Source organism: Drosophila yakuba, chromosome 2L, assembly GCF_016746365.2.
Source record: "Drosophila yakuba strain Tai18E2 chromosome 2L, Prin_Dyak_Tai18E2_2.1, whole genome shotgun sequence".
In the NCBI taxonomy this organism is placed as follows: Eukaryota; Metazoa; Arthropoda; class Insecta; order Diptera; family Drosophilidae; genus Drosophila; species Drosophila yakuba.
This window is the reverse complement of record NC_052527.2, coordinates 21,386,416-21,407,734: the sequence shown is the minus strand read 5'-3', so window position 1 is coordinate 21,407,734 and position 21,319 is coordinate 21,386,416. Positions and strand designations below refer to the sequence as shown.

At 38.4% G+C, this 21,319-nt stretch overlaps 2 protein-coding genes and 1 long non-coding RNA gene across 5 annotated transcripts; 2 read left to right on the top strand and 1 right to left on the bottom strand.

Annotated features, from left to right (window-relative positions):
- The first annotated feature begins 886 nt into the window (after positions 1-886).
- Positions 887-1,890, top strand: LOC6529110. The gene has a single exon (XM_002090087.4). It carries the CDS (start codon positions 952-954, stop codon positions 1,744-1,746), a length of 795 nt encoding a protein of 264 aa, XP_002090123.1. The 5' UTR covers positions 887-951; the 3' UTR covers positions 1,747-1,890.
- Positions 1,891-6,665: 4,775 nt separating this feature from the next.
- On the bottom strand, positions 6,666-20,040 carry LOC6529109 (inactive serine protease scarface). Of its 3 annotated transcripts, XM_002090086.4 has the most exons (7): positions 19,947-20,040; positions 16,679-17,039; positions 13,769-13,939; positions 8,938-9,689; positions 8,732-8,884; positions 8,406-8,674; positions 6,666-8,113 (listed from the first exon to the last, which is right to left on the bottom strand). In XM_002090086.4, the coding sequence occupies exons 2-7, from the start codon at positions 17,003-17,005 to the stop codon at positions 7,821-7,823; spliced, it is 1,965 nt and encodes a 654-aa protein (XP_002090122.2). In that variant the 5' UTR covers positions 17,006-17,039; positions 19,947-20,040; the 3' UTR covers positions 6,666-7,820. The 3 variants fall into 3 exon arrangements, with proteins under 3 accessions (XP_002090122.2, XP_039226464.1, XP_015054170.1); XM_039370530.2 differs by lacking the exons at positions 13,769-13,939; positions 16,679-17,039; positions 19,947-20,040 and adding an exon at positions 10,648-10,773; XM_015198684.3 differs by lacking the exons at positions 13,769-13,939; positions 16,679-17,039; positions 19,947-20,040 and adding an exon at positions 10,284-10,425.
- On the top strand, positions 14,897-16,665 carry LOC120320566. Its single transcript, XR_005560087.2, has 2 exons — positions 14,897-15,846; positions 16,298-16,665. It is a non-coding gene; the product is annotated as an uncharacterized LOC120320566 (long non-coding RNA).
- Positions 20,041-21,319: the final 1,279 nt, after the last annotated feature.

Below are 21,319 nucleotides of genomic sequence, written 5' to 3'. Positions count from 1 at the left end.
TGTGGTCTTGGCAATTTTGGGCTGTTTGTGGGCGTGGCAGCATCAGGAAACAAACTTACGCCGCATTTACATATGTCTCTGGAATCTGCTCTGGATCTGCCCGTCCGTCTGTCCATCTGTCTTTCCGTCCGTATGAACGTCGAGATCTCGGGAACTATAAAAGCTTGAAGGTTGAGATTAAGCATACAGATTCTAGATTCTGTTGTCATGCTAGTTCTTTCAAAATGACAGAAAATTCCACCAGCTTAGTAACGAGTATATGTTAGTCTTAGAACTCGACTATAGAATTGTTTTGTTATTTTTTTACATTATTCAATATATAAATCTAGGTGCCAGGATTGGCCTACAGTGTTGGTGTTTTCAGTCCGCAGAAATTCTGTCGGTGTTTCTTACTTTTCATATTTTTTTTTATTTTAAAACACCTTTCTGGCAACATAAAATTTAAGTATTTTTTGTTTATCTATACTTCACGGTACTGATTTTATAAAGATATCGGATTTTATGTCCTACTACAATTTTGTATGACTTCCCTAACGTCAGCGAGTTATGGTTTTGCTATGGAATTGTGTTGTGGTTGTTTCGATTCCCTTATTCCACAGATCTGTTTACCATCATCATACACTTCACTTATCAAATGGTCTGTCGGACCGAGCGTCCTTAACATTTTTTAGTTATATCATACGATTAAATTACTTTTTGAGAGGGTTTATGAATAAAAAAAAATGGAAATATACAAGTAGATAGGTTTAACCGATTTGAAGTATCACATTTTTAAAATTGTGCCGACGCGCGGGAAATTTCACATCTGCTTAAATACCAACCGTTCCATATAGAAGTGTTTAATAAACAAGGTTTTTTTTTTCAAAAATACTATTTTAGTGCAACGGTCACACTTTAGGGCGTGTTGTTTTCAGAGTTGATTAGTTAAAAATATTTTAATAGAAGGAATCAATGGGTGCGTCCAACCGCATTTTGCAAGTTGCCGTCTGTGCGTCCGTGTTTTCCTTAATATGTTTTATTATCGCGTTTTCCACGCCCTATTGGCTGGTTACAGACGGTAGTTTACAAAACCCGCGATTCACAAACCTAGGCCTATGGGAAGTTTGCTTTAACAACTTCCAGGATATACACCGATTTTTTGACAATCCCTTTAACGGATGCCTATGGGTTTTCGAAGAGGAATATTACATCATTCACGACTTTCTCCTGCCTGGTTTCTACATATCCGTTCAACTTTTTGCTACGCTATGCTTTGTAATGTGCCTTGTTGTTATACCACTCACTGCAGCATTTCTCCGTACATCTCGCGATGATGACAGGTATATGGTGCTCCTACTGGCGATTGGATCATGCCAGGTTGTAGGCTCTGTTTTCGGATTTATTGCTGTGGTCACTTTTGGCGCAAAGGGAGATTCTCGGGATTGGATGCCTGGATGGCAGAACAACGATATGGGTTGGTCATTTGCCCTGGGCGTTGTTGGCGCTGTGCTGCTACTGCCGGCTGGGGTACTCTACCTGGTAGAAGCGCGTCGGGAAAGGTACAAGCGCCTAAACGAAATCAGCAATCGGGAGATCAGTGAATACGGAGATGAGTATTACCAGAACCAGGTATCCGCCGCAGCGCTTCCGTCTGCTCCGTCGCCATATCAATCCTCTTTTGCATCTGAGCCAAGTCGTCCACGAAGACCTCAACAAAATATTTCATCGAATTCCGCTGTACAAGGAGGAATTCAAACAGATATATGAAATAAAAAAAGGGAAATATTGTGAATTCGAAGAAATTATCCGTCCATTTACACAATATTTTTTATAATATTTACAAATATAAATATATTTTCGATGTAAGGTAGATTTATCGTTTCACAAATTGACTACTAATTTTTTAAAAATGTATCGAATTCAAAGTTAATAAAAATTTGTCAAATAATTTATGTTTTTCTTAAATTATATCCTACTTTTTTAAATTTAAATGTAAAAGACAACACACGAGCTCTATTTAATTTTTTAGCGAACATACAGCTGGCTACACGTACATATGTCTCAACATTTTTCAAAAGTTGGTTGCACATGTATTTTGTTTGCAGTTTTATTAAATTGGTATCGTATTGGAATATCCCAATAAGGTTTCTTTATACGTCTGCCACTTTTATCTATATATCAAAGAATTTAATTTATCTTTTATAATAATGGCCATTGTAATTTCGGAAAAACTTACCGATCTGACAAAATCTTCATTGAAGTCATAAATTTAATATTTTTTTGGACTTTGAATAAGTCTCCTACCTACAACTTAGGGTTTTTAGAAAGGTTAAACAATTCACTTTTTAGGAAATAAAAAATAACTACAATAGTTATTTTTATTCTTATCTTAAATAAGAAATTTTATTAAGAACGACAAAATTAAGCGAAAAATAAAATGGCATCCCTTTATGAAAAATTCTTAATTGTTCAATATTAAACTTGGTAGTAACTAATTCACTAATAACAAATGTTTGCGTATTGAAACTACACCCATCCCACTAATTTAATATTTCGTAAAGTATCCCTTATTACCAATAACAGGAGCGCAACGTTTTGGCATGGAATCAACTAGGTCCTGGAACCGTTTTAGGAATATTTTGCTCCAGGACTTCTTAATTATAGCCCAAAGTTATTTGTTGTTAGTAGGCTTTGAAGCTTAAACTGCTTTTCTCATATCCGATCCAGGATTTTTGATGGGATTACGGCGTGGGGACATTGCAGGCCACTCCAAAACAGGAACAGATTTATTTTGGAACTAAGCCTCGGCTTTCCTGCTGGTGTACTTGGGGTCATAGTCTTGTTGATAGTATTCGGCAAAGGGTAGCATCTCCGTCACCAAAATATCCACAAACACATGTTGATCCATGATGGTTTTTATCCAATGTATTACCCCAACTACATAGTACGGGAAACAAGCCCATACCATTCTCCGTGTTTAATTGTTTCTGTGTAATTTGGCTTATATTCGGTGTTCCTAGGGCGCCTTACATACGATCAAGATCCATTGCTACCAAAAATAACAACCTTGTTCTCACCTGACCATAAAAAGTTCCTCCTTTTTTCGGCCATTTTAAATATTTCTTGGCAAACTTAATGCGCTTGGGTTTGTGTCTCCCCTTTAAAAGAGGGACTTTTCTTCGACTACAGCCTTTTAAACCATGTTCCCTGTGAACTTTTTGCACTGTTGCGGATGTGATGAGATCACTTTTCAGTTCGGTAGCAATTTTTAATGGATCCTTCTTGCTCTCGCGCACTTGCCTTTTAACGATTGTTTTCTCCCACGTGTTTCGGGCTTCTCGTTGTACGTGATTGCATTTCGTATCAATATGTTCGAGAATTGATGGATTCGACCAATATTTTTGGTTTTTTGATCATGTCACATACTATATAGGTTTGGAAACTTTTCTTTCTACTTGTCCCATTGTTCTTAAGGAGTCTTTTACAGTATAAAGCACGAAAGAGTGCATATTCGAGTTCCCCGTTTTACAGGTACCGCTTACTCAACTAGTGTATGTATGTGCCAGCCAAAAATAAATAATACATCAAAAATTTTTAATTTTTCAATTTGTGGGCGTGGCAAAAGAAATTTGTGGCATTCCCATTAAGAAAAAAAAAACTGCTTTGCGCCTATGTCTTCCGACCATATAAAGTATATATATACTTGATCAGGATCAATAGCCGAGTCGATTTGGCCATGTCCGTCTGTCCGTCCGTCTGTCTGTCTGCCTGTCCGTCTGTCTGTCTGTCCGTCCGTATGAACGCTGAGACCTCAGGAACTACAAAAGCTAGAAAGTTGTGATTAGGCATACTGGCTCCAGGGACATAGACGCAGCGCAAGTTTGTCGATTCGTATTGCCACGCCCACTCTAACGCCCACAAACCGCCTAAAACTGCCACGCCCACACTTTTGAAAAATGTTTTGATATCTTCGAAGACATGGCCATGGAGCAGCATGGAGACGCCTACGCTGTGCAAGCTTACAGAACTTTGTCAAGACCACTTCTACGTCCACAAACCACCCAAAACTGCCACGCCCACTCTTTTTAGGAATGTTGTTTTATATCATTTTTGTCTAAAATTTCTACTTCGCACTCCCACCAGTTAAGTAACTATAGCATTGTTTCGTTTTAAATCAACTGTGTAAAGTACTTATTGTTCAGATGCAAGTGATCAATGTAGTGTATACGAGGTGGGTTCAAAAAGTAAGGTGACTTTTCGAATCTCGGGGGCAATGTACTTTCGATTATAGATTTCTTTCCGAACATGAAGTGAATGGCATTTTTTGTTTGGTTGTGAGAGGCGTGTCCTTTTGCAGACCATGAAATGTTTAATTTTAAACATTACCTATCATAAGTAAAATTAGCTTAGTATTTTAGGCTTTGATTCAATTTTCACGTTTCAATTTCGAACTTGATCTTTTCACATATAACTGTTTTATAAGTTCAGACAATACATTTTACATTATATAACTAGATATTTAATGTTACATAAAAGCTGATAACATAAATGGGCTCTGGTTAACTTTTGATAAATGTTTTGATATTTTATTTTGTATGTCTTGTAAATTTCTATCGATTTGCCAAAAAACTTTTTGCCACGCCCACTCTAACGCCCCCAAAACGCCAAAAACTGTCAGTGTGGAAGACTCTCCTTCGCACTTCGAATAGCTGAGTAACGGGTATCAGATAGTCGGGAAACTCGACTATAGCGTTCTTTCTTGTTTTTATTGGTTTCACTTTTTTACGTTTTCAACTTTTCTTGTACCTACACCTGTTGGTGTCCGGTTTTTTTTCTTTATAATTTATAATCGGCTGTCCTGCAGACTTAGGTTAGATCACTCGTAGTAATATTAAAGATATTTTATATTATGAGTTAAATAAAACAATTTTGTTTCGCAAATGTTGATTTGCGAATGTTCACAAAATGACAACGCACAACAGGAGAGTGTTCAAACGCGACTAGGTATACCCTGCAGTTCCATTCACTACTTTTTCACCGACTAATCACCAAAATATAAAAATTTGAAACCTTTAATCACCGCTAAAGTTTGTATGAAGCAATTGATGATTTTAACGTTGGCATGACCTACAATATCATCGCTATGAAAAATATCACATAAACTCCGCTAAAAGAGCGCCAATCATCACCTATAAGCGCATTTTAACGGGTAAATCATAAAATTATTCCTTTAATTTTCACCAAATTTTCTAGAAAAATTTTTATCTCGTCTTCAAGGATTTTTCTTGTCCTACTTACTTAAACTTTTCATCAATGAAACTTAAATCTTGTTCATCAATGCTTTATTAATAAAATTATAATAATAGTAATAATAATTATTTAAAATATGCATAGGATTTATGTATAAGCAATTATACATACATATAAATACATTGTTAAAAGTACGCGTCGTATGAAACCTTGTTTTTGTGAATTTTTAAAAATTAAATTTGTTTTCTTTGTCTGTCTGCAACAAAACGGTATTTGAAAATCTGAATATACATACATACATATTTATTCTTCTGTAAAGCAGTTTGATCAAAAATACTCAATTTTTACCACTTTCGGTGGTGTAGCTGAAAAACACCTATAAAAAGCTGAATGCACCACATTTAAAAATATGTCGCTGAAAATATATATATATTATAAATTATATATGTTTTATTCCAGATGAAATCTAGCTTTTTAATCCAATGTTGTCTAAATAAACCAAATAAAAACAAATAAATTCCAAAATAAATCTTTTATTTCGTCCTTTTTAAAAAAGAGTAACGATTGTTTGTAGGTTCAAAGCTGTATAGCCATTGACATTGCCTAACTTGAACTTTTGCAACATATTTCCATAAAAGTCCATGTTTCAAGTTATTAAACAAAAAAAGCAGCACCCTTAACCAATTCAGAACAATTAAACTTTTGATATAATTAATTCTTTATGAGCTTATCCAAACGATAGAAGAAACATTGTTTCTACCACTTAGGGAAAAACCGCTGGTGTAATGGGAAAACATCCTTAAAAAGCTAAATAGCTTTCTATACTTTTTGAACGAAGGTCAGAGGTCAAAATCATGTGCATTAGTTGTTTAATAACAGAGTTATTGAAAGGGTGATGAATTCTGGAGATGGTACTTACGTATTGAGTTATTGGTATTACACTTATACAAAAACTAACATTTATTTCCTTCAAAAATTTTGGCAATCGAACCTTACAGCGAGGTAAAAACTTTTGGCGATTGCCCCTTCAAGTTACAAAAGTATTAATATCAACTTTTGTAACAAAGATCCATTTTAACTAAGAAATTTTAAATTTTTTATTTGTCACATTTCAGAAGAGAATGCATGAGAGTGCTAATAACTGTTTTAATAAAGCGTGTCAAAAATCTAAATTTTAAATTTTTTATTTTCTTAGTCGAAAAAAATCCCTTTTCGTTTTGATATAAGATTGTATGTAGGTCGCAGGAGCAATCGTTACGTCGTTAAAATGTGTTTTATTATAAAAAAAAACATTTGGCAAAAATGCGGGTATATAAGTTATTAGCGATTTTTAGGCGCGGCCAAAATGTTTCTGATTATAGAAATAATCAAATTCAAAATGTTGTGCGTGGCAGCTTCTTTAAGCTTATCGGCTCAGTTGTGTAGTATACAATGTGTACTCTGATCAAGCATATATATTTTTTATTTGTTCCCAAATATTTGCTAATTTACTGCTGTACAAATTTCTGACTTAAGTCAATACAAGGTTATACAAATGTAAATCCATTTTCTATTGAATACATATAGAAAAAAGGAAAATTTGTTGTACATCTTAGTTTTTATTTATTTAAAAAATAAACTATAAGCTAGATTTAGAATTATTAATCATAATAACATACATATTCAATCTACGATATAGGGAAAATTTTAAATGTCAACGAATTTACTGGTGCAGCGAAGATTCCGTTGTGCGGTTTACGTGTGTCGGTCTAGGGCCTTCGCTTAGAAAGAGGAAATCTTAAAAATTATATAATCTCTATTTATTGTGGTTGGTTGGCGGTGAGTTGATTTCTTCAAAGTTATTATAATTACATAAGTATTTTACATTCCCCCATAGCTGGACTCTTTAACATACAAACTCAATCTATGTACGTAGTTTGAGAGCACGTAATAGATAAAAGCTGATTCTAACTCATGCACCAATGACTCTACATTGTTAGGCTTAGTCACTGAAGCAAATATTATTTTAGACTTTACGTATTTGTACATAGAAGCAACATATACAAATATTCGAGCAAACTCCAATAGGTCAATAAGAAAAATTGTATCTAGATAGTAAAATATAGCTTATTCATTAGAGCTGCAGTAAAAATGTGGCCAGGTAAGAAGACTATTTTGATGGGTTAGAATACGAATTTTTGCGAGCTTGTAAACAAAATCATTTAATTTGGTAAATCAACGATTTCTCGTTTCCATCTAACGTTTCTAATTATAATTTACGACAAAGTTCTAGAAAAAATCACTTACATAAGTGATTTGTGTACCCCCAAGCCAGTGTTAAAAATTTCAAATCACGAAACAAAAACACTTTCCAAGAAACAATTTCAAGCAACGTTATAAGCAAGGCTTGCATCAAATTATTTTAACAGAATACAAAACATTGATAATATAGAATGCCTTCTTATTTTCATGGCCCTTTTCAAGCTCCAATGAAATCGCAATGGCAAGTTCATAACCCCTAATCGTGTTTGGGTTATGTACTCTGTTTATCTGTAGTATCAAGATGCAAACAATTTCTCGTTTCTTGGTTGTAATCCGAATCAAAATAAATCTCAAAATCGCTTCAATAGGAGCGGCTTGTTCTTTTCGGCAAACGCCGTGTTAATCCACTTAATGTCCGGCTTGGCAAAACGCACTATCTGCCCCTCTCCGCAGGAGTTCTCACCGGCAAAGATTCCCTTGAGGCGGACGTTCGAGCCGCTGCCGCAGGCAAGTGCGCTTCCTACGTCAAATTGGCAAGAGTCGAACTTGGTAGCACTACACACACTGCTGGAGTCGGCACCACACTCGCTGCGCGCTTGCGTCAAAGTGTCGGTCACGTGCATTAGAGCGCCCTCTTCATGGACTGTGGAACGATAAATAAAGTTGAGTATCGAATCGAGAAAGTAATTTAAGTAGAATTTTTGATAGAATAAAATATGACGTTGTGTGAGTGCAGCTCAAAGATAAAAACAAGAGAGAACGTTATAATCGAGTTCCCCGACTATCTGATACCCGTTACTCAGCTGGTTGAATTGCAAAGGAGAAATTTACACACTGACAGTTTTTGGCTATTTGTGGGCTTTAGAGTGGGCGTGGCAAAAAGATTTTCAATTTTTTACGCGACTCGAAAAGCTTTTAATATTTACTTTACTTACTAGACAACGCTTGCTTTCCCCAGCCAGAGGTGATGCATTGCTCGGAATCCTTTGGGTCCTCGTCGCTTATGCAGATGGGCTGGATGTGCGATGCGAACTCCAAGCGTCGCTCGAGTCGGATAATGGCTAAGTCGTGGGAGTTTGTCGAAGGATCGTAATCGGGGTGGACATCGATGGTTTTGACACCAGTCAGCTGGAACGGCAGAGGCTCGTTCGTGCTGCCCAGCTCCCATTCACCAGCCTTGACACGAATGTCGACCACCGGAAGGCTAGTAGGGGGTTTCAATTATAGTGCGTTGAAGAAACTAGAGACGGGTTTCACATACCCATTTACGCAGCTGGCGGAGCTTAAAACAAATTGGTCTCCGATAATGGCTCCTCCGCAAATAAGCGTCTTGCTTGACTCGCGCAAGATCATTGCTTGCCAGGGGATTTCGGCAAAGTTTGCATCCAGATCCTTAACTCCCGTGGGCTTTGTACTGGAAAAGAAAGAGATTAGCCGTTGCTAGGTGTAAGGAGTTTGCCTGGCTACCGCTTGTTCCTTGTCGCGCACACTCCGGCTAAGTTAACGGGCCAGGGGTCTACGTAGTTAGGGTCACGACAGCACTTGCCGGGGGAACCGTTCTCGGCCTGCAAGCAGTCGGTAAGGGGCACTCGAAAAGCCGCCTCCATGGGGGACAGCTCTACGGCAGTATCAGAAAGCACTCCGATGGAATTGCAGAAGTTCTCAGAGGTACACACTAAGGCTGAGGCGCACTTGGCAAAGTGTTTTGGGATATTAGCTGGCTGGGGTGAGGGGAAGATCTGTGGCGACAGTAGGTCCTCTCCGCGGTAGATTGGCTTCTCGTTTGATGGCTGCGGAGAGTGGTCAGGCTCGAACCGAGGAATCTCGTTAGCGGCTGAAGGCGGCAGATACTCGTTCGAAGGCTGCCGCATCGGTTGGGGGCGTTGCTCCGTCTTAGGCCTGATTTGTGGGATGAGACTGCTGGCCGACTCGGGGGCCGGGGATGGTGGCAAGTAGACTGGTCGTCGGCTCGTCTGGACGTTCTCGTAACTGGGATGCTGTGTGGTGGAGGGCGGCAGATACTCAATGGTGGGTCGATTAGCTGTCACCGCAGCCGTTGCTTCTGGGCGAAACGGCGCCTGGGTGGAGCGCACGGCGGGCACTGTTGGTTTCGTCGGGAGTGGAAAGATTTTTTTCGGTAGGTTGAAAATATACCCATCCTCCGTCAGCGTTGTCGAGGGTATGCGACAGCAAATATCAGGCGCAGGGCAGCGATTGGTCTGCAAGTGAAAGTGAGTGGGGTTAAGAGAAGAGCCTCAATAAACTTATACGGTTGCCAATGACACACAATCGCGAGAACTTACTATAGCTGATTGGCCGTTAGCCCCTATGTACCTATGTGCCTACTCAAATGTTGGTAGGTCAAGTGCCACATGGGACGGAGTTACTCGACTGGCCTGTCAATGGTCTTTGAGCTTTGGCTTAAAGGCATCCGAGAAAATATTGCAGAATCATGGTGGAATACAACCCGCCATTGGTGGGTACCGTCTCCCTTCCAGCCCCCTTACTTCAGTACGGACTGCATACAATGGCATTGTCAAGTTTGTCGGTCTGCTGAATGTTTTGAAACATTCAACAATTGAGGGTTATGCAATGGCCATACTATGTCTATCCGATGCTTTCTCAATCAAACTGTATACATATGTATGTACATTGTACATATACTTAAAGAAAATAGGTTCAGCTGCCCAAAGACGAGTTTAACAACTATCAACACTTTTAAAATGAATTTAAGAAAAATTGTTGGTAGTGGTCAAATAATTATTTGTATGAAAGCAGAAACGTATGGATTTGATCTAGACAAAAGCACTTACGTTTGCCAAGTTCCAGCTCCGTTCATAAATGGAAATTACCATTATCCCTCGCCTGTGGAACTTGTTGTTGTGATTCATTTGTGAAGATCATAATTAGGCACAGCGGCAGAGGCTCTCTTCCTCAATTTTGTATCATTTCATAGTTAATCAAATGTTATCTTAATGTAGACATAATGTACAGCCTGGTATTTTGTGGAGCTCAGCCTACCGCGCACATTAAACTTATGTAATACATATTATTAAAAAGGACGGCTCTGCGAGAAAGCAGGACGGAGAAGCGCATTTAATTTTGATCAATGACAACAAGATTTCCCGAGAGGCGAAATGCCGTACAACACCAATTTTGCCCCTGAGCGGCGATTACCTGCCAGTGGTCAGTGGCCATTGCATAGCTTATGATCAATCATGTTACGCGAAGATAACAACTTCGACAACAAAAACCTCGAGCTACTACTTGTGTACCAGCGACAGCTAAAATATGTAGTCACCAACGACAAGCGCGCAGGGAGACCCCAAAATGCTTTTTATTAATGTTGTTGCTGGCCATACCAGACAAGTTGTCCATTAAGGTTGTTGTTAATGTCCCATAGATTGTCTGTCGCAATTTGTTAATAATGTTGCAATTACTCGAAGCATACATATATATACATATATTATAAAAATGTATAATTTAAAGCCATTACCAAGTTCAATGGATTCAGCTGAAATGCAGAAGCGGATACTTTGGTGATAGGACGTTGCTGCCTTAATGGCTTGGGGAAAGGTCAAGCCGTGACGACATCTCCAGCGGCGAAATTTATGACACAAATGCTTCACTGCACACACGAAACTATTTTTATGACTGCATTAAGGCGTCTCTAGCACAACACTAAATTGCCTAGTCTTACTCCTCACCTCTCTACGGCACACTATTTATAAACCTATAAAGTGGACGCTTGAAAATTTCCGTTTTACGAGTGGTTATCTTGGTACGGGCCAAGTTTAATCGAGCCGAACCGCAAAGTGGAAGAAGCTTCTAAATACCACGCTCGGCCCTGAAGTACAAGTGCTGGCAGGTCGCCAGCCAGTTGTGTTACAAGTTCGGTGTTAAAGCCTTTTGTTTATGCGTCATGCAGTGCAGTTTATGCATAATCATCATCAACGTGGGCGTATGCTCGGTAATTTATGTCCAAGCCAGATACCAAATCTGCAATGCCTTCGGTTGTTCTATAAAAAAAACTAATTAATAAAAACCCAAATCAATCGGACAAGATTTCATTGTAAACTGTGTATTATTGTACATCACGGATTTATGTTAATTTAAACAAAGTCGCAGCCATTGTATCGGAACGTAGCAATCGATGTCGATTAGCAGCATACAAAGCTAATAAAACCATAACAATTATAATGACCATAAAACACGCATTAGCCAAAGGAAACCAAAAACGCAGCAACAAAATCAAGCTGCACGACTCGAATAAACGTTAAGAGCTGTTAACGACTTTTCGACAACCGTACGAGCAAGCCAGCCAGCAACCTCGAAGAGAACTCGAGCGCGACCTAGACCTTGAGTTAGCCGTTTGAGTTTTTCGTCTGCACGCTAAGCGCTCGACATTCTCGGCTTTGTGAGCCTACTTACTTTTGGTTTTCGCCCTGTTATAGCTCTTGGCGTAGACTCGGAATCTATCTATGTATACCGCCGCTCTGTCCTTATATTCTGAAGAACTCTGTGGCAGCTGTAGGCTTTTTTGAAAAAAATAAATAGCTTAGTAACGAAGGAAAGTACCAAACAAATACTTTACCCATGTATTTTATAGGCACACTTTTATAACAATTGTATTCTATAGTTCTAGAAATAGCGTTTACTGCCCATAGGACAAACAGTTATATTTCTAGCAATAATTCTGTCAGCAGCTAACATTTGTATAACTTTTTATAACTGATCTACAAAAAGCAAATAAATTAAAATAGAAAACAAGACTATCACGGAACTTCTATTGTTTTATAAATGACCTAAGTTGCTCACAGCAAGCCACATTTTGGATAAAACTTCAAGATTTAAATGGGCCAACATTGTCCACATTTACAAGAAATATGGTTTTATATTGCTAGTAACTACGTTATGTGTATCTGAATGCTACAAATTATGTTTCATCAATTATATAAAATTCCTATTTCAAGAGGTTCTGTAGAATAAGCTCTAAATCATAATAATTATACCAAGCCCATGCTATACCTACGATTCCATTCGTTATTTGCCAGAATTAAGTGACCTTGCCTGCATTCCTAACGTTTTTATTGCTACACTATACAGTAAATACCACTTTGCAGCCATTTCATTTAAATTTATAAACTATACTATGATGTTGCTCTCTACCAAACAAAGGTACACTTAAGTGTGGGCTATGCCCGCAGATGACGTTGATGTGCGTATAACTAAGCAAATCGAGCAATTATGGCCCGTACTGGGGATCGTGCAGGGGGAAATCATGGGGTCCTACAAGGGCTTCTTGATCGCAGCCAAAGAATGCAATTCAGCGATTCAACAATTTTATTACGTTTTCAGAGCCACCAGCAATGATATTGCCGAACTTGCAGCTGTTGCTTTGCCGTCTGTACTGCCAAATTTTGTTGTGCTCATTTTTTCAAGGCGTTGCATGCAGCAGCACAGCGCGGTACGCAACTGACCCGTTTTTCCGGCATGTTGTAAGCAAATTATGCAATTGCACTGGCTTGGTGAAAACCTGAGATCTCTCAGTCGAATTTCTTATCGCCTCTCTGAGTATTGTCCTCTCCTATCGCGCCGTGCTGAGGTCGGCCGTGCTGAGCCGATGAACCGACCTGCCTTCTGGTTATGTACACTTATAAATACATACAGCAGTACATGGTCTGAATATACAGCTGGGCTGTAATTGAACACTTTTTTCTTGGATGCACGCATGTAGTAGTGCAATACTTGTACTTCAACGGCATTCCAGTTTGATTGCTGCTTGGTGGTGTTAAGTTTGTTACCATTGCCACAGTTATTTTAATTGCGTATTCGCGCTTTAAAGCACTGTCAAAGCCAGGGCGCTGGCACCAGAATCACTTTAAAAGGGTCCATATCAGCAGCCAGCGCAAACATACCTGACCATCGGCATTCAAGTACTCTTGTGCCTAAAGGATATCAGCCGATAAAAGGATATCAGGCACTTTGCGAGCCAATAAGCTGTCGGTGCCGTTTCTTTATGATGTTCCCGTGTTTACCAATTGGCTTGTGAAATGGTTGCGGTCGATTTAAGTTCCGGCGTAGCCAGTTGTAGCTGAAGTAGCATTGTTTGTTTCGGCATTGGGACATCATTAAGGCAGCACAGCTACTTTGCAATTGATGTGAAGCTAAAAAAGCTGAATGATGGGAAAACCCTTCGTACTAATGATGCCGAATACCAGTTGAAATAACTATGGATTGCTCAACTCTTTTGATGGAAACGTATTCTGACCGCGTGTGGTCGAGAATAAACACTTACTCCTTGTTTCTTTACGTAGTTTACAGCGCTAATTTCGCCGTTCCGACAGTTCTCCGGAGTCACACAGTCGGAGTCGTGGGCACACACTGCCACTGGCACGGGAGTAGTGGTTGTTGTCGTGGTGGCAGGAGCCCTATAGGTACAGCATACAGTAGTTTCCGGATCACAGTTCTGGGAATAAACAGTTCGATTATGGTAAGTTCTTAAGTTATTTACCAATTTATTTTATGATAAATTCAAAAGTTTTGTGAGCATAGCATAATAAAGTTTCTAAAGCAGTTTTTGAATGTGAACTTGAACAGCAATTCTCATAAAATATTCATAGCTTCATATTCATAGCTTCAGTAGAAGAACTACTGAAAGACGCCAAGCACCTTGTTCCCACCGTAAAGGGGTTGCGAAAAGGTTGGATATTTTTGAGTGCAACATGAACTTTTGTACATATGCACAGTATATTAGACCATGCAAGGAAATAATTGGAAGGCATGTATGGAAAAAAAAAATTTCATGTCTTGAGCTGGCCAAATGGTTACTCTACCAACAACAAGAATGCAAATAAAAAATGCATAGTTATATAAGGTATATATAACTTAGCGCATAGATCTCATTAGAAAATCAAGAAAGAACGCTTTAGTCATAGACACTACTGTGCACTGCATTTTTCATAATAAGTTGAGAAACAAATTTTAGATTTTTAAGAAAGGGTTGGTAGGGGTGAGTATATAGCACGGCCATTTTTGCGTAAGTTTGTTTCCAAATGTTTGCGCGCCCACGCCCACACTTTTGAATTTACTGTTGATTTTTTACAGTTTATTATTTTCAACCAATTCAATTTCAACCAATTTCAACCGATAAGCCAAAATTAATGTTAAACATTCTCGTTCGCCCTGCCACTATGTAAGTATCGGGTGTCTGATAATCGAAGAAGTCGACTACAGCGTTCTCTCTTTTTTTTTTTTTGAAAATATACAAATCACATGATATATCTGTAGACCTACTTGATTAACAACTCTAAAGTAACATCAATGTTGCATCACATCCCAACTGATTAAGATTATTTGGCCAAAAGGTCACAAAAGTTTGCCAGTTGGATAAATGATGTGCTAATAAGTGGACAGCCAGATTCTAAAGTCAGTGACCGGCGGTTAGATGAATTAAGCCTTTGCATTTGCATTGAACTTTGCCGCGGGTATACATATGGTACATTTAGTTTTATCAAATCTCAATGGTCAACTGGCATTTAGCAACTGAACAATTGCAAATAAATAACTCTGAGAGTGTCTGGTCAGAGATCAGAAGCCACATCAGTAGCTTAAGGCGGGGTCCCCGTGAGGAATTTGCAGCCCAACAATTTACTGAGCAGTTTCCCATCCGGTGTAGATAGCAGACAAGAAACGCCTGTCCAATAAAGAAGAGTTTAAAAACCAGTTCAGATCGTAGATTCGCTAGAACTGGCACTCCATATATCAATCAGTCTCTAAATATTACAAATGAATCTGTCTAAATCCTCTTATTTATTTCGTTTTGAATATCTCCCCAAGCGAGAAAATCTAAAATCGGAAACCCATTTGAATGTTCTGAGTTTGTTTTTGAGGCACGACCTTGACTAATGAAGATCTTTGGCCTGAGCGTGAGTTGAGCTAAATGGGCTTTAAATAGCATGGATATATTTACGAAGCAATAACTTCGGGCTTTGATCGCAGAAGACCAGCTTTAGTGGTTTTGGAAAGCAGTCAAATCTTGTTTGGGTATTTTGAAATGGTTTTTTAATTAAATATCTGCGATCGAGCCCATGCGTGAATTTTTGTTTAAAGTGCCAGCATATACTACAAGCCCGTACGGTTAAACTGTTGGGGGCAAGTGCACTTAAGTGTTTCAATCGAAACAGTAGATTGGCATATCCGTTTCCACAGTCCCGGAACTAATAGTTTGTTTGTTATACATACATATATGTGAGTTTGAGAGCGTTTTTAATTGTCGGTTCTAACATCATCAGTTTGTTTAGATTGCTGATATAGCGCGTATTGATAGTTTGTCTTCCGACTGTATTGCTAATTATTCCGAAATGAAATTTACCAGTACGTCGCGTATTTTCATTATTTGAATTTTTTTCCCTTACACATTTTGGAATTACACAGATGTTCCGACGAAATGACATCTAAAGGGTGTTTTGCTAAATTTTAAAATAGATTTTGGTAATCTGGCGCTTTTTTTCTGTTTTATTTAATGTAAATTTTACTTGTTGACTCGATAGCGAAATGATTTTGGATAGTTAACTTTCTCCCTTAATATACCCTAGGGCTTCAAAACTGTCTCAATTGATAAATAACTTGTATTTCCTACTTCTTCTATTGGTTGGAGAAGTTCTTATAGTATTTCCCGAAAACTTTTAGAAAGATTAATATACCGGTACAGGAAATATGTTGACGAACTGCCCAATTTGGGTTATTTACCCACTTTAGTGTCGCTGACTTCTTGTTTTTTGTACACACGCGTACATATTTATGCTTATAATGTGTTTTTGGCCAGGCAATAAACACGAACATCGCTTTTTATTCGTTTTGGGCGATTACGAAACTCCCCGTCCCTACGGATTTCGGTCTACGGACTGGACAGCATGTTAATATGTATATGGTCATGTATTTCGAACCTTGGTAATGACAAACCGGAAAATAGCGGTAAATGTGCCATACAACTTAACCCACCGGCCAGCAGCCATTAAGCCAGCAACGTCAGTAGCAAAGCAGAAAATGCAGATCAGGCAGGCTAATCAAGCCACAGCAACGGACGAACGGATTTATTTTATTGTTATTTTCTGTACCGGGAAAACCCGAAATCAATATTCCAAGTGATCCAAAAAGCAAATGGTAAAATAAATGTTTACCGGAGTCTAAAAAGCGTTTCACTTACTTGAATCTTAGGTAATTGCTGGCCGAAAAATCCGTTCAAGCACTGACCATTGCGGACGCACTGCTGACCGGGGGCGCATTTCAGGAATTCCTTGGGAGGGAGATAGGTTGGGCCCTGGAACGGCGACGCTTGCCTGCTGATGATGGCGTGGTTAAGAAACACGTTCGTCGAGGGATTTACTGAAAGGTGGTTCGCCTTTTGATCCTTGATACCGTTTTGGTACCTCCCGTTTAGAAACATGTTAGCCTGGTAGTCACCACTGGCAGAGGCGACCACTGCCAGGGTAATGAATAGGGCGAGCCGCTCCCTAAGCTTTGAAACAGTCATGGCTTTCCGACGCTGGACTTGAGGCTGAAGAAATCTAGGGAAAAATAAAAGTGGAAACCAATTCAATCAGTGATAATCAAGCATATTTAATGGCTTTAAAGAATTATAAGACTTCCGATCCAAGTCGACATTTCATCAACACCTTAATGCAAAAATGTTATCATGAAATATGTTCTGAACGAGATTACGAGTCCCAAACAAGTCCGTGGAACCCCAAATGTAGAGGTGGTTAATCCGAATTATAAGACTTCCGATCCAAGTCGACATTTCATCAACACCTTAATGCAAAAATGTTATCATGAAATATGTTCTGAACGAGATTACGAGTCCCAAACAAGTCCGTGGAACCCCAAATGTAGAGGTGGTTAATCAGAAGGTGCTGCCGAAGACTATAGAGAATTTCAAAGATTAAGTGTTTGTTGCTCCTAGGGAAACCTGTTTCGGGGAGATCCCCCAATCTCTGCGACTGTGGTGACTAAAAGCTAAAAATAGTAAAAACCGCACAGTCCCAAGCAAAAACAACAATTTTAGCATTTGCTGGTTTTTACCAAGCCAAAATTAGCATAAAATATTTTCTGGCTTTTTTTGTTTGTTTATTTAAGTTCAGATTTAGAAATTTCTGCAAAATTTTCTACTTTCTATTTTAAGCTCTTAGAGTTTATGGACTAAAAATATTTTTATAATTGGGGCGCAGCAATCTTTATTAAGTATGAGAAGTCTCGCGAACGAGAGATAACGACTAAAAACTAACACTACAAACTTTCTTTTAGCAGCAATTATAACGGTTGAGAAATTATATTTAAAAGCCGTTGAAAATCAGGTGGATCATTGAGGTACAACGTTTTCAAGCTTTCCCCACTTGCAAATCTATGTTAAAACGAGAACGATACCCATTTGTAACAATTCGAAGCCTTGTTTCTTATTGAAATCTGCTATAAATATAAAGGACTTGTCTTCGATTCAGACCACTTCATACCAGACTACTTCATAGCTTACGAGCCCCTTGAAACATTCCGTTGTAGGCTTACATCTACATCTATCTATTACCAAACCAGCCAACTAATCGAAGTCATATTCAGGCATCAAATGAGCAATGATTTTTTGTAATTTTTAGAAATGATTTTATGTCCGAGTGGGGAGAATAAGGCATTACGCTGTTAGTCAACGCAAATGCAGGTACTTATTACTTTATGTGTAATCAGTATTTAGAAAAAATATTTAGCATTTAATGTTTTTGTATACATACATACTATGTAGCTGCACACAGCATAAGGCAATATCTTTCAAGTTGGACTTTATTCGCAACTGGCTTTTCTGTCCTCAAACATCTGATCAGAATTATAATATCAAACAAGCTTTGACACCTTAAAAAATTGTCAAACGAAGGGTGTTTGCCAACTCAGCAATTTCGTAGCAAAATATATGACGTAATTTGAGAATACACCAATTCTTGTATTTCAACTGCTTAAAAAATTTGTACATTACTTATGAGCCGCAGCGGGAATGCGGGAAACTAGTACCAAATATAATATGCAATACTCCGGCAAAAAAAATCACTGTGGGCGGAATTACATAGAGCTAGGGGAATGTGCGGTGAGCTAAAAATCACAGTTTCTAGTCTGTTTGCGGGGTTGTGTCGAAAATAAATTTGCGTCACGTCATTTGTTAAATTTAGATGGTTGATTTTTTTATTAAAAATAATATGCACAACATATATATGTATTAAGAATGTGCATTCTTTTCTTCTTCTAAAAAGATTGAATACCGAAGGGTTTTACAGGTAAAAGATATACAACTTACAAAAATCAAAGGCCAAATGTCGAAGTAGGTCTGGAATTAAAGCTTACTTATTCATCAACCCACTTTTAAAATTAACCTGATTTTAATTGAGAACTCCTATCGACATTTTGAACCTTTTAAAACAATAAATTTAATACCTATTACTTGTGGAGAAAATTCGATTTCTTGAATATAATGAAGATTTATAAGCATTCCCAACGCTATAAAGTATAATCTTGATCAGTCTCACTATCTGAGATCTGGCAATATAAATGTTAATATTATTCTTGGAGATTATGGGAACGTATTTAAAAGATTTTTATATTATATGCATTAACTCTAAAAAAAAACGGGTATAACCGGCGAATATTTAAACAAAAAATTGTAATTCAAATGTTCTATGTACTGTCCTTTAAGCTTTTAGATCATGTTGTACTTTTAATGTTGTACTTTTAATGTTGTACTTTTAATGTTGTACTTTTATTTAGTAACTCCTCTGCCTAATGGCCCATACAAAAGGAATTTTGATGTTATTTCAGGGCTGGGGGTTTTAATGGTGCTGTGTTGTCCGCTTGCTGCAGTTTCTGCTGCATTTCCGTGGGCGCTTTCCACATAAATTAAAACTGCAAATTTTTGTGTTGGCGCATTTGGCAACAATTCAACAAAACAGAACAAAACAACAAACAGCAAAGTTCAGATCGCATCACCAGCAAATAAATTTCCACCGAGCTAAACACAATGGACGGTGGCAACCAAATCCGAAGTCGAAATGGCTGCACAAACTGACAAACGGGTGGTCGGAGGTAGCGGCTCGGCAACCTCGGAGCAGAGACAACTGAAACTGAATCAATGGAACTATCCATCAATCAATCAACCGCAAATGAATTTAATTTCCAACCACAAAAGGCTGGGGCTGCACAAGTAATAGCCAAACAGCCCAATTGACCTGGATGCATTGCGACATTTCCAAATGGAGCTCGCCTGGCAGTTCACTATTGCGAGGAGTAATTACGATGTCCTTTAACTTTTCACTGGTCCACCGCCGGTCGGGCACTTGGGTATAAGGAAATGAACAAAGTCCGGTCCAAATCCCTTCCCGGATGTGAGCCGCAGCTAACGATTACACTGTATCACTGTCGCCTGTCTGTTTTTGTTTTCTTACACTTATGGAAACCCAAATCTTCTCGGACAGGAACTCGAACGCGCGAACGAACAACTTGAATATGATTGTGAATATTTCTCCGAGATCGTTTGTTTTATATGTGCCCAGCAAAGCCAACCGCAGCGCGTCGCAGAAGCTCCGCTGCCGACGCCTGCATCAAAAGCCACAGCCTCGGCTGCCAAAGATGCGAACGCGAACAAGTGAATCACTGAGGCTCACCGCAGCGCTGCCTGTCTCTGCATATGAGTCAACGTCTACGTTGGCACCGTTGAAGCGTCGACGTCGGCGCGACGCTCGTGCTCTCCGCATATTCACTTTCGTTTAGTGCGGATGTTGATCTTGGGGCTCTGCAGTCTCACCACAAAGTCTTCTGAAGAAGCGTCAAAGCTTCAGGCGGGTCACTGCGCAGCTCAGTGCTCCGTCGACTCAGAAGAAGTCTTCCGCTCTTTTGGTGGCGCGGCTTAATTGTCTTAGGCATTCTAGGGGCTTTACATTTTAAGTCGGGCTATTTTGGGCTCTAGTGGGCGCTATTACTAATTAATTGTGGTTTCAGAGTCTGGGTTCGGGCCTTAAAGTGTGATTTGGCTCTCGCATACAAAATGCTGGCTTGAAGTTCGCGAGTGTTCGCAACGACGTATACAAATATGTAATTTAATTCACCGCAAAACATAAAAATCTTGATAGTCTTCGCCAAATGGTTTCTGCCAAACCATACATATGTATGTACATATATGTACACGATTAAAATAAAATGTAGTAGCGAAGTTTTTAATTTAAATTTAAACATAAGTAGCTTAAGGGATTATTACACATTTATATACACATGTACATACATACCACAAAAAAGTTCGAGTTTTTGTCAAGATTGTTTTAAAATATATTTGTTTGTGTCTTTAAAAAAAATAAAAATAAAAAAAGGGAAAAAGTTTCGAAGCTTCAGTCAAGTTATTACGGAAAATAAAAAACAAACAAAAAAAAACTGGCTTTATTCCTTATTTTCCACGATTACCCCTATGACATCTACATATGTACATATGTATATGTTTGATATAGTGGTCCGGCTTTGCCTGCTCTGAGAGACTATACTTCAAATAGTCATATTTAAATGGCTAAAATCAGTATACCCTCTTCATAGATATATAGAAAAGTAACGAACTTCTAGACACAGTTCGAACATGATATGCATTTCTACAAATAAAAAATAAACAGTATCCAGATACAAACTGTCTATAATTTGATTTTAAAAACTGTTTAAGTCATGGTAACATGTTATAGAGAGTAAATGATATTTCTAAATTAATTATATATTCATATTCTTATAATATATAAATACAAAAATCTGTTCGTTAAAATTGCATTCAGAGTAATAAGCG

Coding starts and splice junctions, on each gene's coding strand:
- LOC6529110 (XM_002090087.4), top strand. CDS start 952: ATGGGTGCGTCCAACCGCATTTTGCAAGTTGCCGTCTGTGCGTCCGTG.
- LOC6529109 (XM_002090086.4), bottom strand. CDS start 17,005: ATGACTGTTTCAAAGCTTAGGGAGCGGCTCGCCCTATTCATTACCCTG. Junction 9,690..13,768: donor ACTACGTAAAGAAACAAGGA/GTAAGTGTTTAT, acceptor TTTCACTTGCAG/ACCAATCGCTGCCCTGCGCC. Junction 8,114..8,405: donor GGGAAAGCAAGCGTTGTCTA/GTAAGTAAAGTA, acceptor ATCGTTCCACAG/TCCATGAAGAGGGCGCTCTA.